The sequence below is a fragment of the Artemia franciscana genome, chromosome 9, assembly GCF_032884065.1.
Source record: "Artemia franciscana chromosome 9, ASM3288406v1, whole genome shotgun sequence".
Classification (NCBI taxonomy): Eukaryota; Metazoa; Arthropoda; class Branchiopoda; order Anostraca; family Artemiidae; genus Artemia; species Artemia franciscana.
In genome coordinates, this window is record NC_088871.1 from 731,512 (window position 1) to 748,611 (window position 17,100).

Sequence of the window (17,100 nt, forward strand, 5' to 3'; positions counted from 1 at the left end):
CTGAGTACCGACACAAGAGGGGCTGAAAAACAAGGGACTTAAAATTTGATTTTCAATTAAGGAATAAAATGTAAGAATTTTTAAACAAAACATATTATCAGCTCTACAGTGATAATCGGTATCAGGTAAGAAAAAAAAAAAAAAAAAAAAAAAAAAAAAAAAAAAAAAAAAAAAGATATTTCAGACTATCCGGAAAATTTCAGACTTCCTATTCAAGCGTCACTTGTTTTCGTTGCCTCATTTGTTGAAATAATGTGTTCGGAAAAATTAGTTTTTTTTTCTAGCTCCATTTCTGATTTTTCAATCAGCAACAACTGTAAAAGACAGGATACATTAAACGAAGATGCAGGGAAGTGCGACCCACCCTTCTGGTGTTGGTACAGTTTTTTTTTTTCAGTTATAATAAGTCAACTAAAATACAAAAAAGTTTTTAAATGATATTACCTCGGCCATAGAATCTACCGGGTGAGCAAATCAGCAATCTAACTTCTACGGTGAGAGGAGGCTATAATCCCCCCCCCCGACATACACAGAAACAACCCCAAAAGTGAGTGCAGAGTTAAGTTCCGATACAAAATTCGCCCCGGACTCTCATAGATTGCTAGCCATCTAGTAATGAGTCAATTTTTTCATTATTCATGAGAAGTTTGGTTACAATAAGGGCAAATCGAAATCAGCTTGCAAATTTCACGGCATTTTGTGTCATTCAAATAAAGAAAAGTAGCATGTAAATAAAAAAAAAAAAAAAAAAAAAAATAAATATAAAAAAAGAAAAAAATATAAAATAAAAAAAATATAAAATAAAAAAATAAAATATAAAATGAAAAAAATAAAAATAAGTAAAAAAATAATTAAAAAATAAAAATAATAAAAAATAATAAATAAATACAAAAAAAAATAAAAATAATAGTAATAAATATAAAAAATAAAAATAATAAAAAATAAATAAAAAGTATATCAAATAAAAAAGTAGCATTTAAATAAAAAAAAAAGTAGCTACAAACCTGTACCTTCTTCTCTCTCTAGCGATTAGTCCCTCAAGATAGGACTGCCAGCATGAAGCGTGCATTGGATGACCACAGCTTGAAACAAAGGGGGCTACAAGAACATCTGGATTTATACAAAAAGGGCTATTTTCAAGGACCTTGCCCATTGAATCCATTGTTTCTGTAAGCTTAGTTGTATTCTGACACATCACAGTTGATCTTTGAACGAACGTACCATATACAAAACCTTTTCCAGGCCCAGTGACTGGTTGCTCTTCTTGGCAGAGTATACAGACAAGCCTGAAAAACAATTCAGGATCTTGAATAGAGCGAAAGGGTTTAAACGAACAAAGTACAAAAATAATCATGAAAAAATGACACAATCAAGGAGGAACATTCAATGGTTACATTTTTAAATGATGGTTAGCGGTACACGCAAATCAGAATCTTTTTAAGACTCCAAAATAGCAAAAGGGCTTAAATGAGCGAAGTACACAAATAATGCTGAAAAAAGGACACAATTAAGCATAAAAATTGAATGGTTACATTTTAACATAATGGTTACGTTATGATCACACGCAAACGAACCTGAAAACAAAATCTTTTGAAAGTGTTAAAATAGCAAAAGGGCTTAAAGAACAAACTACATAAGTAATAGTGAAAAAATATACATATTTAAAAATGAAAATGGTTACATCATACGCGGTCCATTATTTATACAAACGTCCCCCCTCCTGTAAATCTTGTTTTAAAACTAAGCTGAGCGGAATAATCCTATTGCTGTACTTTTTTAAAAGACGACTTATAAGCAGAACATTTGGTTGTGAACAAAAATTACATGCATCAACAGTTATATTTTTAGATTTAAAAACAGTGAGCGCGTATCAGGCACATGTCTAAAGATGGAACCCTGTTCTGGAATAAAATCAAGTTTTTCCAATAAACCTATAAATCAAATAACTTAGAACAATAATTAAATACTTGATATCTTTTAAACGGTAAAGAAAAAAATGTGTAGAATTTTAAATATATTTCTAAATATTTATTTCTTTACCGTATAACACAAATCCTCTGTTGCCCAGGGCATAACCTACACTTGTCCTCGGGCTCTGTTTTTTTTCGCCTCTGGTGTTTTTGATATTTCGTCTTTGACAAATTTTGAACAAAATAAATATCCCAAATTTTAATCGGAAACATTTGGAAAAAGGGCATTGGGGGGGCTGGTTGCCCTCCGATTTGCAATCGAATGAGTTCCCTGTGAATTTTATACGATTATTCCTTCCATAAAACCATATATGCCCCCAGGGCACAACTTACAATACTTGCCCCCGTCCCTGGGAGGGGGGGCGTGTCAACACCGGAGTTTTCGTTACCTTATCTATTAATTATTTTTAAAAGTACGGCTATATCAAAATTTTGATCGGATACATTTGGAGAAAAAAAGGGCTTGGGGTATAATTGTTTATTCCAGGCTATTTCATTGTATGGTTTGATAAAATTTACATTAAAAAGCCATTGAGAGACAGGTTGGTCTATCTAGATGGGCCTGTTGGCCATTCTTTCAAGCAATGATTTTTCAAGCCATAATTTATGTGATATTAATTTACCCAAATGCCTATACCTGTCAACTGCTTTCTTTTTTTGTTGTTCCTTGAAGCTTTGGTAGATATTTAATTGAAAACTACACAAAACTACACCCTAGCTACGAGGAGAATCAAACCCAAGATTCGCCGGTGACTACCTGAGGCTATCAACCCTGGACCAACAGACACAACTAACCAACTTTTCATTCCATTTTATTGTTGAATTCACCGTTTCCATTTTTGTCACCGTTTCCTGCAAATCACATAACTTATGATATACAAACATACTTTGAATTTAATTATTTGGTTTATCCGAAACAGTAAAGTGTACAGTAAAAAAAAAAAGAAAAAAAAAATTATTTTCTTCCAGCCATTATCTTCAAATAAGTTTCCTACAGTTTACAAACAACACAACAAAGGGTACCCACAAGGTACGGAGAGGGGCAGCTACCCCCTAGAGGACCAAAAATCCTCGTAGATAAAAAGTAGAAACTTTAATATTATTCCCAAAATCTTCTTCGAGTTTTGTTGTTTTTCTTTTAGCAGGACCAGGCATATTCCACCTCGGCGGCCATCTGAGGATATTCGAAAAATGACACCTATCGAAAAAAATTAGCGTTTTGGCGTGCGCCCTTACAGAAAAGAAAAACGTTAGTAGTGGAGGGTCAATAGATGCCATGAGGGCCCTATCCCTTCGAATCCCGGTGTCGGCACTTTTTCTAAGGAATTGGATATTTGGCAGAGTTTCTTCAAGACGGGAGTATTATTAATTCTTGATTTATTGTGCAGATGTGGTTGCTATATAATGGTTTAAGGGATGTTTTTTCTTCAAAATATTTTTCCCATAGGGCCTTCTTCAAAACGTTAGTCAAGCAGGGAGCCCTCGGAAGTAAAGGACTTGATCATAGTACCCAATCAAGACGTTTTCTTTTTCTATCTCTTCAAGGCTTGTTTCTTCAGGGCAAGATGTAGGTGCAAGTCAAGTGGGGAAATCCCCGGACAAAAAAACTAATCATAGTATCCCCGCAAGGTATTTTGTCTTTTTCTTCAAGACTTGTTCCTTCCGGGAAGACGTAGATGCCAGTGAAGTGAAGGACGACCGGACGTAACATAAATTTGGTCATAGTTAACCCCTCACGACGTTACTCTAATGATCGCATGTTTGGTTTCCGGAAAAATAATTTCTACTGGAAGGGGACATTTCTAGAGTGATCGATAAATCGATTATTGGAAATAGGTTTTGGTACACAGATACTATTTCTTACATTTGACGCACACATACCTGTTACATCATAGTTATTTAAATTTAAATAAGGATGAAGTTACTTGTTTTGGTACAAGAGCCTTTATAATCTGGCGACAACAAAGGTTTCTACCATTAGATGGACTATGCAAGACTTGTTTTTGGTCCACTTATGTCACTACTGAAAAAGAGTTTATAGCTTCAATATTGCGAATATTGATTTCTGTTTTTAGAAAGCATATTTTTAATATCAGATATGAGTGCTTTTACTCTGTTGGCAGTTGAAGGTGCGAGCAACAGTGAAATAAAACCAAGAGTACCCATGTGGTCAGAATATGGTATACCTTCTTATACGACCAATAGTCTACCTTTTCCTCTTCGATGCACAGAATTTTGCGTTTATATTAGAGACAATCTAGACAGACTTTACCTAATGACTACAGATGTACATAGGCTACAAGATGCCTTAAAAGCAACTCTGAAATTTTGAAGATTGATCACCGACAGGTGGAAGAAGAAATCTTAAAGATGAAGACAAAGAATTTTATTGTACATACATTTGTTTTTATTAATAAACGAATTTACAAACATTTAGTGAAACACTTTATTCTTAGGGCATTTAAATCAATATTATATAGGTAAAAAAGGGTAAAGTCATTCAATCAAGGACAGTCTACATAAATGATGAGAAACTCAGTGTAAGTATAGCCGCAACATTAAAAAACAGAATATCGTAGTGCGTGAATATCACTGCTTTTGGTCGATAAATCTTGTCCTTGTTTCCGATTTGGAACGAAAATCTCTTTAATCCGACGAAAAGCGGTTTTGACTTCTTCCAAAATACAAACTGAGAGACAAAACTGAGCCGGCCGTTCAAACACGAAAAGTTTTAAGAACAGGCATAAATTGATGAAAGTGACCTATAATAGCTATTTGATTTGATTTCGAAAGTACCTCGAGTTTGATTAGCTTTCAAAATTAAGACTTTCCACATTAATAACTAAAAGATTGGGAAAAACAGACCGATTGGGGAATCACGACAGGGAGACTTGATGAGGTCGAGATATTCCTGGGTGGGGTATCAATTTAATATTATGATGCTTTGAAGAAGCATGGTAAGAGAAGGATTTACCTTGGGGATTTGGAGATGGGTGACGGGTAAGGATATAGCCGAAGCATCATGATGAAGGTACAACTTGTTTCCAGTTGACGGGAACAGACAATATTACAAAACGATTATTAAATGCAAAAAGTCTCAGACCTAAGTCACATTGACAGGGTAGGCAACAAGAGATAAAAAAATGGCTGGAGGTGGGATTTAACAGAGATAGGGTAAGAAGGAGTCGAATTGGGAGAATTTTGATAGAGAGGAAAGGGGGAGATGGGAAGGAAACCAGATGCCGGGAAAGCGAAGTGGGGTGGGAACCGTCTGGAAGGAGGGAGGTCGGCTTTGGAGGGAGGTTTCCCTGTGGCAAATGAAGGGTGGAGGCCCGAACCAGTCGACATCTGTCACTATAGCTGAATAGATGGTAGCACTAAAAATATCGTCACGTATGACTGTAAATGAATAGATGGGCACCACTAACGTTTCATTTTCTCTGTTGTTGGGACTTCTAGAGGTCAAATAGATTCAAATTTTATTTCATCCTCTCTGTTTGTGATAATTTTGCGAATCAAACCACTTAAAGTCTCATTTTATTTTCACGTTTCTTCTTGCTTTTACTTGTCAAATCGATTCAAATCTCCTTTTACTTTCATGCTTCTTGCTATTTTTTTTGATCAAACAGTCTCAACCCCCATTTCATTTTCAGTGTTCATGGTACTTTAAGTGGTTAAACTAATTCAAATACTCATTTCATTTTCTTTTTTGTTGTTATTTTTAGAGATCAAGTTGATTCAAATCTCATTTCATTCTCTTTGTTCATGATACTTCTACTCGTCAAGCCTGTTCAAATCCGGTTTCATTTTCATGGTTCTTTGCACTTTTACTGATAAAAATGTTTCAAATCTCGTTTCGTTTTCACTGTTCCTGGTACTTTTAAAGACCACATCAATTAAAATCCCCTTTCATTTTCATGGTTTTTCGTAGTTTTACTGATAAACCGATCCATTCTTCTTTCATTTTCATTCTTTTTGTTACTTTTACCTATCAAGCCGTTTCAAATCTCCTTTCATTCTCAGGGTTCTTTGTACTTTTACTCCTCAAATCGTTTCAAATCCAGTTTCCTTTTAACTGTATAGGCTATTTCACTTTTACTGATCAAGCTGGTCAAAACACCTTTTCATTTTCACAATTCTTGGTGGTAACATAAGTAATTCTGAACCGATAGGTTAGAATAGACTAACTGCTTCCAAGTTAGGTTTCATTGGGTTCACTTAGAAGAACTTAACTTGAAAGCAGTTATTTTCAAAGTTCTCAGTTATTTTACAAATAAAGCCAATTCACATCCCCTTCTTATTTTAACTGTTCTTGGTCCATTTATAAGTCAGTGTTTCAAGTCCCATTTAATTTTCAGTATTCTTGGTACTTTAAATAACCAATTTATTCAAATACTCATTTGGATTTTTTTTTCTGTTGTTTCTATTTCTAGTGTTAAAAATCGATTCAAATCTCATTACATTGTTTCTCTTATTAATATTTTACTGGTCAAATCTATTCAAATCCCTGTTCATTTTCACTATTCTTGGTGCTTTTACAGATCAAATTGATTAAAATCCTCTTTTAATTTCAAGGTTCTTGGTAATTTTACTGTTCAAATGTTTCAAATTCAGTTTCGTTTTCACTATTAAGGCTAATTTTACTAATCAGAACGGTTGAAACACCCTTTCATTTTCGCAATTCATGGTAATTTTACTGATAAAACCGATTCAAATCCCCTTTCATTCAAATCGTTCGTGGTACTTTTATTGATCGAACCGGTTAGAGTTTTCTTTTATTTCCACTGTTTTCGGTATATTAATAATTCAAAGTATTTAAAGCCCAATTTCATTTTCAGTACTCTTGGTACTTTAATTGATCAATTTATTCAAACATTCATTTCATGGTCTCTGTTATTGGAACTTCTAGTGGTCAAATTCGTTCAAAATTCATTTTATTTTCTCTCTTCTTTATGCTTTACCTGGTTGAGCCTATTCAAATTCCGTTTCATTTTCACTCTTCTTGGTACCTAACCGGTTAGAGTCCTCTTTTATTTCCACTGTTTTTGGTACATTTATCATTCAAAGTGTTTAAACCCCAATTTCATTTTCAGTATTCCTTGGTACTTCAATTGATCAATTTGTTCAAATATTCATTTCATTGCCACTGTCATTGGAACTTCTAGTGGTCAAATTCATTCAAAACTCATTTTATTTTCTCTCTTCTTTATACTTTAACTGGTTGAGTCTATTCAAATCTCGTTTCATTTTCACTCTTCTTGGTACCTTTACAGATCAAACTGATTCAAATCCCATTCATTTTCAGGGTTTGGTACTTTTACTTATCAAACCGTATAAAATATCGTTTCATTTTCACTGTTCTTGGTGCTTTTACAGATCAAACCAATTCAAATCCCCTTCATTTTCAGGTTTCTTGGTATTTTTATTAATAAAACCGAATCAATCCCCTTTCATTTTTATTTTTTACTGATCAAACCGGTTAGAATACTCTTTCATTTTCCAATTCTAATTAAAATATTGGTTAGCTTTGTTTTCATCGGTTAGTCTTTATATTCCTATGTGATAGTAACTGCCATTGCCCTGTTTATTTTGTCTGCGATTTCACGGTCTATTACCACTTCATTTTTACACAGGTAACAGTTCCAGCACTTCGACAGGATATAGTTTATGAGTGGTATAAGAGTGCGCCTGACTTCTTTTTACCTCCCGTAGAACGCTAATACTACAAAGCTGGCGATGGGATTGTTCAACGGATAACATGCCGCCACACGCAGTAGCAAGAAGTTGGCCATCGTCATCAACTATTAGTTTCAAGCTTGCATTCTATTTAAGCAGAAATTTTTCTGGAAATACTATTTTTGTAAATTCACTATTTTGACGAGGGAAAATCTTAGGCACTCCAAAGACGTTTAATCTCTCACTGTCGTGACAACGCATGCATATATTTCCAAAAGCATTACTACTAGCATTTGTTCCATAGTCTATATATTTGTAAATGTCAGCATTCAACGCTATGATAACCTTATCCCGTGCACACGCTTCCAAGGAATATTTCATCTTCACTTTTTAAAGTAAGATGTAAGTGTTTATCATTCCAATACACTACTGATACTGATCGAAAACATAACATAAACTAGCTATTGTCTATGAAGAGCAACATAGTACTCCAGGACGGTCGCATGAAAAAAAAATACTGGAACAGATGGAAACGGCAAAATCGGAGCTGGCACCGGTGGAATCAGAACCGGAACAAATGAAATCAGGGGCAGAAGTAGAACCAGTTTCGGATCCAGAAAAAATGGAACTGGAATCGCTGAAACCAAGTTAAGAAGCGGTGAAACCGGAAGTAGGACCGGTATCTATACAGTGTAAACATTGTGTCTTGGAGAAGACCCTTAAGCGTTTTGCTACCTGTTCATTTTTTTTTTGTTTATACGGTTTTTTTGTCAGATAACATATGCCAAAGGGTACCATGGGCCAGCGGACCATTAAAAAGCGGAACATCCTCACATGGCGTGGAAAGAGTTCTTATAAGAAAAGATTAGAAGAAAACAAGAATAGCTTATACGGTCAATTTTAGCGAATATCCCGTACACTAAAATAAAACAAAATACACTAAAATATACTTAAACGATTATTTTTGTTGGAAAAAACCGTTTATCGGGAATTTTCATTTAATATTGCACGTTAAATTTTAGCTCATAAGATTAGTAGAGTTATTTTTTCTCAGAAAAAACGCTATTGGGAATTTCGCTAAAGTTTCAACGGTTAAATTTACTTTATACGGTTTATACGATTACTTTTTCCTGAAGAATCGCTATTCAAGACTTTTGTTTCAATTTATATGGCCAGTTTTAGTTTATACGATTTATACCGTGATTTCTTACCAGAACAAACTTTATGTGAATTTGTATTTAAGTTTACACGGTCAGTTTTAGTATATATGGTTATTTCTTGTTGGAAGAAACGTTACTGGAAACTTTCGTTTCAGTTTATACGGTCAATTTTAGTTTATACGGTTATTTTTTTATCAGAAGTAAAACTATTCGAAATTTTCCTTAAGTTTAAACAGTCAATTTTAATTTATACGATTTACATGGTTATTTTTATCAGATGAAACGTTATGGTAATCTTGTTTAAGTTTATACGGTCAATTTTAGTTTATACAATTTATACGATCATATTTTTGTCAGAAGAAATGTTATTAGTATTTGCGTTTAAGTTTATACGGTCAATTTTAGTTTATATGGTAATTTTTTTCGGAGGAAACGCTGTTGGGAATTTCAGTTTAAGTTTATACGGTGAATTTTAGTTTATAAGGTTTATACGGTTTTAAGTATAAACCGTAAGTTCTAGTTTATACAGTTTATACGAATTTTTTTTTTTGTCAAAAGAAACACTATCGGGAATTTTTGTTTAAGTGTTTACGGTCATTTATAGTTTACATCGATTATACGGTTTTCTTTAGTCAGAAGGAACATTATGGGAAATTTTGTTTAAGTTTATATTTTGCTATTTCAAAAGATGTGATGCAAAATTGGTTTTCCTTCTGAGATTCATCAATTTATATCCGTTCTTGAAAACACAACGCGCTTGAAAGACTGGTTCAGTCTTGTGTCTCAATATATGTTTTGGGAGAGGTCAAAATCCGTTTTCGTCGGATTACAAAGGTTCTGGAACTAAATCGTAAACGAGTACAAGATTTACGACCAAAAGTTGTGGTTTTCACGCATTATTATATTTAATTTTTCAATGTCGCGGCTATACTTGTAGTGAATTTCTCAGCAATTTGAGCAGACAATCCTTGATTAAATGACTTAGTAGTGGAAAATAACCTTTCTTACCTGTAAGATCCAGATTTATGGACAACGGCCTCTGTAAAGGGCTGCCTCGACCCTTTCGGGGTACCTGCAAGACTGGAAAACTTGCGGTCAATTTTTCCCACTTGAGGAGTGGCGCCCCTCGAGGAAATTATAGCCTAGTAAACAACACAGCACTCGTACGGGATTCTGATTATTGGATAAATTTCTGGGCTTGGTTTGTTTTGATGGGCGTTTTCGGGCTGAAAAACCTCTTCCTAGCTAATTTATCTACTATGGGCTGCCTCCCCGTAGTAGCATAATATTTGTAGGCATGAATATATAATGAGTCGGAGGTAATAGGCTTGGGACTGTCTGTGCAGGATTTCGACTCTTGTTGATAGAAGAGCATCGCCAAGTGCTGAAAACCATGTTGTGACCAAGATGGGCCCAGGATTGCACAAAGCCTCCAACTTACTGGAGGTCCCAGGGACTTCTTGCTGTCCGGTTCTAAGCCGGCTTAAGCGCTTCGGTGTAGACTTGAGAAGATATGTTGGTCCCCATCCTGCACTGGTATCCGGGATCACTGCTTTTCTTGAGGCCAAAATAATTTCAGAGATTTAAAGAACATGAAAATTGGAACTTGGAATGTTACGACGTTAAAAAATGACTATCGCATCGACATTTTGACTGACGAATTCAGACGGTTTGAACTGGATTTATTAGGAGTTTCAGAAACTCATATCCCAGGGGTAGGAAGCATGAAATTAGGTGACATAGAATTTGTTTACTCAGGAAGGAAGGATGGGGTACATAGACAGGGAGTAGGGCTCATGATGAATAAGGAAGCTGCTAAGTCTTGTTTAGGCTGGGAAGGTATTAATAATAGAATACTAATTGCTCATTTTATGACTAAAAAGTTTAGGGTATCAGTTATAGTAGTATATGCCCCCATTGAACCAACTGATGGAGATACTAGTGACTCAGATGAATTTTACTTACAGTTACAGGAGCAAATAGACAGGGTACCAGATAGAAATATGGTGTTTTTGCTAGGAGATTTTAATGCCCAGGTTGGTAGAAATAGGGATAGATGGTATCCTAGCCTAGGTAATTTTGGTGTAGGAAAAGAAAACAGTAATGGCTATAGGCTTTTGCAATTTTGTAGGTATAACAACCTAGTTATAACCAATACGGTGTTTGGTCACAAAATGGCCCATAAGTTGACATGGTATTCACGTGATGGTAAGACAGCAAACCTTATTGATTATGTTATTGTAAACAGAAGACTAGCAGGATCAATACAAGATACTAGGGTGTATAGGAGTGCTGTTATTGATGTTAAAAGTAAAGATCACCATCTAGTAGTGTCTAAGGTTAATTTAAAGCTGAAATTTCGGAAGAGTAACTCCCTCCCGGGAAGTTATGATGTTGGTAGACTTCAGGATGAAAATTTGAGAAAAAAATTCCAGGAACAGTTGAGTACTAAACTTGAGGGTTTAAAATTTGACAATGTGGAAGATGGATGGAATAATTTCAGAAAAACAATTTGTGAAGTTGCTGATGGTGTCCTAGGGAAGAGTGCTAAGACAGCAACTAGGAATATTAGTGAAAAAGCTTTAGGTTTAATAGAGAGTAGAAGGGGTTTGTATAAGAATTATCTGAGCGATAGGTCGTATGAAAACAAAAGGAATGTAAAGAAAGTGGAGAAAGCATTAAAATATGAACTAAGGAGATGTGAAATGGAGGCGATGGATAAAATTGCTGAGGATCTGGAAGATGCGGCTAGACGGCATAATAGTAAAATATTATACTGGCATGTTAATAAATTGAAAGGGAGTAGCCGATCCGGACTAGTCCCAGTTAAAGATAGAAATGGGGTCACAATTAGTGATAAGGAAAAAGTTAAAGAAAGATGGGTGGAACATTTTGAGAATGTGCTAAACCGAGATACAGTTGCAGGAAAAGATATAGATGAAAATGAAAAAGTTTGTGATACCTTGGATGTGAAGGAAGATTTGTTTAGTGAGGAAGAATTAGCGACAGTACTAGAAGGATTAAAAAATAATAAGGCCCCAGGTGCTGATAGTATGATTAATGAGTTCCTTAAATATGGTGGCTCTGAGGTTAGGAATAAGCTACTGAAGATTATGAACATGATTTTTGAAAAAGGGGAAGTACCCAATGATTTTAGGAAAACCTTAATTAAACCACTGTATAAGAAAGGTGACAAGAGTGAATGTCGGAATTATCGAGGCATTAGTCTGGTCTCTGTAGGTAGCAAATTACTGAGTAATATGATACTTTTTAGACTGAGACATGCTGTAGACAAAGTTTTAAGGGAAGAACAATGCGGTTTTAGAAAAGGTAGAGGATGTGTCGACCATGTTTTCACTCTTAGGTTAATAATTGAGAAGTCCCTTCGTTGTCAAACACCTTTGGTCCTTAGTTTTATCGATTATGAGCAAGCTTTCGATTCTGTTGATAGAACAGCGTTAACAAAGGTCTTATCGTTATATGGTATACCAGAAAAATACATTAAAGTGATTTGCGCTATGTACGAGAATAATACTGCTGCGGTTAAGGTAGGAAATGAGGTTAGCAACTGGTTTTGTATTAAATCAGGAGTTAAGCAGGGTTGTGTTCTATCCCCCTTTATATGGATCATTTTGATGGACTTCGTCTTAAGGAGCACAGGAAAGGCAATTGGAGACCATGGAATCAAATGGGGAGGAAGAACGCTCCTGGACTTAGATTATGCTGATGATTTAAGCATATTAGATGAAAGTGTGAGCAAAATGAATGAATTTTTAGAGGTTTTACGAGTTCAGGGTGCTAAAATAGGCTTGAAAATTAATGTTAAGAAGACTAAGTCACTAAGGTTAGGAATAAGTGAAGATGAACAGGTGACCTTAGGTAACGAAAAGATTGATCAGGTTGGGAGCTTCAGTTACCTTGGTAGTATTATTAGTAAAGATGGTGGGAGCAGTGAAGATGTTAAAAGTAGAATAGCTAAAGCTCAGGGTGTTTTTTCACAGTTAAAAAAAGTTTGGAAGAATAGAAAGATAAGCCTACAAACCAAGATTAGAATATTGGAAGCTACAGTGATGACAGTGGTCAAATATGGCTCTGAAGCATGGACACTCCGAAAAGCAGATGAAAATTTACTAGATGTTTTCCAGAGAAATTGCCTACGGATTGTTCTGGGTACCCGGCTGACTGACCGTATTTCAAACAGTAGGTTGTACGAAAAGTGTGGTTCAATCCCGCTTTCTGGGGCTATAATGAAAGAAAGGTTGAGATGGCTAGGCCACGTTCTACGGATGAAGGATGACAGATTACCGAAGATTGTCCTTTTTGGCCAACCGTCTGGGGCTACACGGAAAGCAGGTCGTCCTTGTCTGGGTTGGGAGGATGTCATAAATAAGGATTTAAAGGAAATGGGAACTTCCTGGGAGGGTGTAAAGAGGGAGGCTTTAAATAGATTAGGTTGGAGGAGGAGCGTGCGTAGCTGTGTTGGCCTCAGGCGGCTTGGTGCTGCAGTGAGTTATTAGTAGTAGTAGTAGTAATATTAATTTCAATGGCCTTAGAATAGTGTTTTATTAATGTTTGTAAATTTGCACATTAATAAAAAATTATGTACAATAAAAGTCTTTGTCTTCATCTTTTAGATTTCTTTTTCCAGGCGTAGGTGATCAGTCTTCAATATATTTCACCATTGCATTTAAGGCATCTTGTAGCCTACGTACATCTGTAGCCATTAGCTACACCCGTTCAAGATTGCTTCTAATATAACTGTATAATTATTTGTACCGAAGAGGAAAAGAGAGACTAGGGGCCGTATAAGAAGGTATACAATATTCTGACCATATGGGTACTCTTGGTTTCATGTTACTGTTGCTAGCACCTTTAACTTTCAACAGAGTAAAATCACTCTATCCAACACTAAAAATATGCTTTTAAGAACAGCAATCAATATTCGCAATATTGACGAAGTAAACTCTTTTTCAAATTGATGTAAATGGACCAAAACAAGTCTTGCAAAATCCATTTAACGGTGAAAGCCTTTGCTGTCGCCGGATTATAAACGTTCTTGAACCATAACAAGTCACGTCATTCTCCTGTAAATTTACATAACTATGATTTAACAACCATGGGTGGACCAAATTTAAAACAATAGCATCTGCGTGCCAAACCCTATTTCCACTTATCGGTTTCTCGATAACTTCAGAAATGTCTCCTAGTAGAAATTATTTCCCTGGAAATCAAAACACGCGATCATTAGAGTTACGTCTTAAGGGGTTACTAAAATCAATTTTTCACTTACGAGGGGTTCCCCACTTGACTGGCACTTATATCTTGCCCTGAAGAAAAAAGTCTTCAAGAAAAAAGAAAAAAACGTCTTGAGGGGGTACTATGATCAATTTTTTTGCATCCGTGAGTATTTCACTTGACTAGCCTCTCGAAAAAGGCCCTGAGGGGAAAACATCTTGAAGACAAAAAATCTTAAAGAAAATTATCCCAGAAAGTATTATATAGCAATCACTCGTGCACAAAAGATCAATAATCAATAATACATGTGCCTTGAAGAAACTCTGCCAAACATCCAGTAGCTTAAAAAAGTGCCCACACCAGGATTTGAAGGAATAGGGCCTCATGGGATCTATTGACCCTCCACTACTAACGTTTGCAGAAGTACCCCTCCCCTCTCCCCTCTAAGCTGTATAGAATGTGTGTAGGTTATACAACCCTTTGTAAGAAAACTTCTGCAAATTATATTGCAGAATATGTCTCTCCCTCTTAATATAACACTGGAATGCGTGATTTTCATAAATCATTCAAATAACTTAGATATCTGAATCTAAGCGATCCACCAATATCCTTCAATACTGCATATATTTTTTTTTTTTTACTCACATCAAATAACAGCTAGGATGACTTAATATTAAAATAATATCAGTAAATTTGAGATATATTTAAAATGGATTTTAGTTTACACAACTACGTTGATAATGAAGTTGCTAATATTATGTGTTGTTATATTATGTAATGTTGTCTTAATTACGCCATTACGAATTAAAACTGTATAAAATCAGCAATACCTTATTCGACAAAAGTAACATTTTACTTAAAATTAAAGAATCAGCACATTTTAGAAGAAAAATTAAACATTACGAAGATGTTGACAAAAAATCAGTGGGTATTTATTTTCAAAATACACGGAATAACTTGTGCTCAAATAATAAATGATCGAAGAAAGATGGAAAATGGTTAATTCAATAGCAAATTTAAGTTTTAGTGCCCTTTTAGGGCCCAATCGGTCGATGGCAATCTTAAGTCTTATTTTGCTCTTTATTTTTCATAGAAAACTGAAAACAAATTCAAATTTCCTATTTTTATAGGATATTTGAACAATATATACGATTGATATACGATTAACGTGTTATACGTTAGAGCGTAACATATTGCGTATCAACATATTTCGCAAAACAAGATCAAACACAAGAACGTAGCTTACTTCTTACTGGTATCAATTGCTGCAGTTTGGCCCGGCCCATATGCAACAGGTGAAACATCTTCCGTGACGTCCATAACTGACTCCAAGCTCCCGTATGCGCTCTTCATTTCTTAAAAAACGAAAGGAAATTGTCATTATTTCGTTAGAAAGAAAACGATCTTCGCGATAACAACATACCAACTTTTTCTTAGTCCTAAGTATTAGATAATAAAAAGCAGCATTGTTCATTTGTTAAACTAGAATATTAATACTATTCCCTACTTGGTATTTATGAATACCAAGTGCTCATTTAAACATAAAACAACAGCAGAGTGCACAAGAAAAGACACTGCTTAATAAAACAAGAAAACATCAGCGATCTTACATTTATCAAGAGAAAACATTGTGAAACCCTCAAAATAGCAATGAGATGGTATCTAAAGGGTGGAATCAGGTGACATAAAATTCGGTAGCTAAAGCAAAATTTAGCGCCTTCAAAAATAGTGTACCTTAGGGGCGGGAGCACACAACGTGAAATCTGGCATCGAAGCAAGTTTCAATCCTATTAAAATGGTCTGGGGCTGGTACCTTAATGTTGGAATCAGGCGAAATAAAATTCAGCAACTGAAGCGAAATTCGGCTCCTGAAAATAATGTACCTTAGGGGCTGGATCACAGGACGAGAAATTCGGCGTCGAAGCAAGATTCGATCCTATTAAAATGATCTGGAGCTGGTACCTTAATGTTGGAATCGGTCGATTTAAAATTCATTAACTTAAGCAAAATTTTGCTCCTTAAAATGGTGTACCTTAGGGGCAGGATCACACGACGTGAAATCCGGCGTTGAAGTAAGATTCAATCCCATTAAAATGATCTGGAGCTGGTACCTTAATGTTGGAATAAGGCGAAATAAAGCTCAGCAACTGAAGCAAAATTCGGCTCCTTAAAATGGTGTACCTTAGGGGCAGGATCACAGGACGTGAAATTCGGCGTCGGAGCAAGATTTAATCTCATTAAAATGGTTTGGAGCTGGTACCTTACTGTTGGAATCAGTCAAAATAAAATTCAGCAACTGAAATTTGGCTCCTTAAAATGGTGTACCTTAGGGGCAGGAGGATCACACGACGTGAAATCCGGCGTCGAAGCTTGATTCAATCCCATTAAAATGGTTTGGAGCTGGTACCTTAATGTTGGAATCAGTCAAAATAAAATTCAGCAACTGAAATTTGGCTCCTTAAAATGGTGTACCTTAGGGGCAGGAGGATCACACGACGTGAAATCCGGCGTCGAAGCTTGATTCAATCCCATTAAAATGGTTTGGAGCTGGTACCTTAATGTTGGAATCAGTCGAAATAAAATTCAGCAACTGAAATTTGGCTCCTTAAAATGGTGTACCTTAGGGGCAGGATCACACGACGTGAAATCCGGCTTCCAAGCAAGATTCAATTCCATTAAAATGATCTGGAGCTGGTACCTTAATGTTGGAATAAGGCGAAATAAAGCTCAGCAACTGAAGCAAAATTTGGCTCCTTAAAATAATGTACCTTAGGGGCAGGATCACAGGACGAGAAATTCGGCGTCGAAGCAAGATTCGATCCTATTAAAATGATCTGGAGCTGGTACCTTAATGTTGGAATCGGTCGATATAAAATTCAGCAACTTAAGCAAAATTTGGCTCCTTAAAATGATGTATCTTAGGGGCAGGATCACACGACGTGAAATCCGGCGTCGGAGCAAGATTCAATCCTATTAAAATGATTTGAAATGATATAAAAATGATAAAGGAGTCTTGGCATTAATCTAAAACATTACGGTTTTTATTTTTATACAATTTA

At 35.5% G+C, this 17,100-nt stretch overlaps 1 protein-coding gene across 2 annotated transcripts in view; it reads right to left on the bottom strand.

Annotated features, from left to right (window-relative positions):
• Positions 1-17,100, bottom strand: part of LOC136030852 (E3 ubiquitin-protein ligase UBR2-like) — a 151,719-nt gene that overhangs the window by 53,100 nt on the left and 81,519 nt on the right. Inside the window, exons 18-19 of one of the 2 annotated variants that reach the window (XM_065709903.1) lie at positions 15,288-15,396; positions 1,011-1,286 (exon numbers count right to left, since the gene is read on the bottom strand). In XM_065709903.1, coding sequence (XP_065565975.1) covers positions 1,011-1,286; positions 15,288-15,396 — 385 coding nt within the window. Of the gene's footprint in view, positions 1-1,004; positions 1,287-15,287; positions 15,397-17,100 lie in introns of both variants that reach the window. The other variant, XM_065709902.1, reaches the window with a different exon arrangement.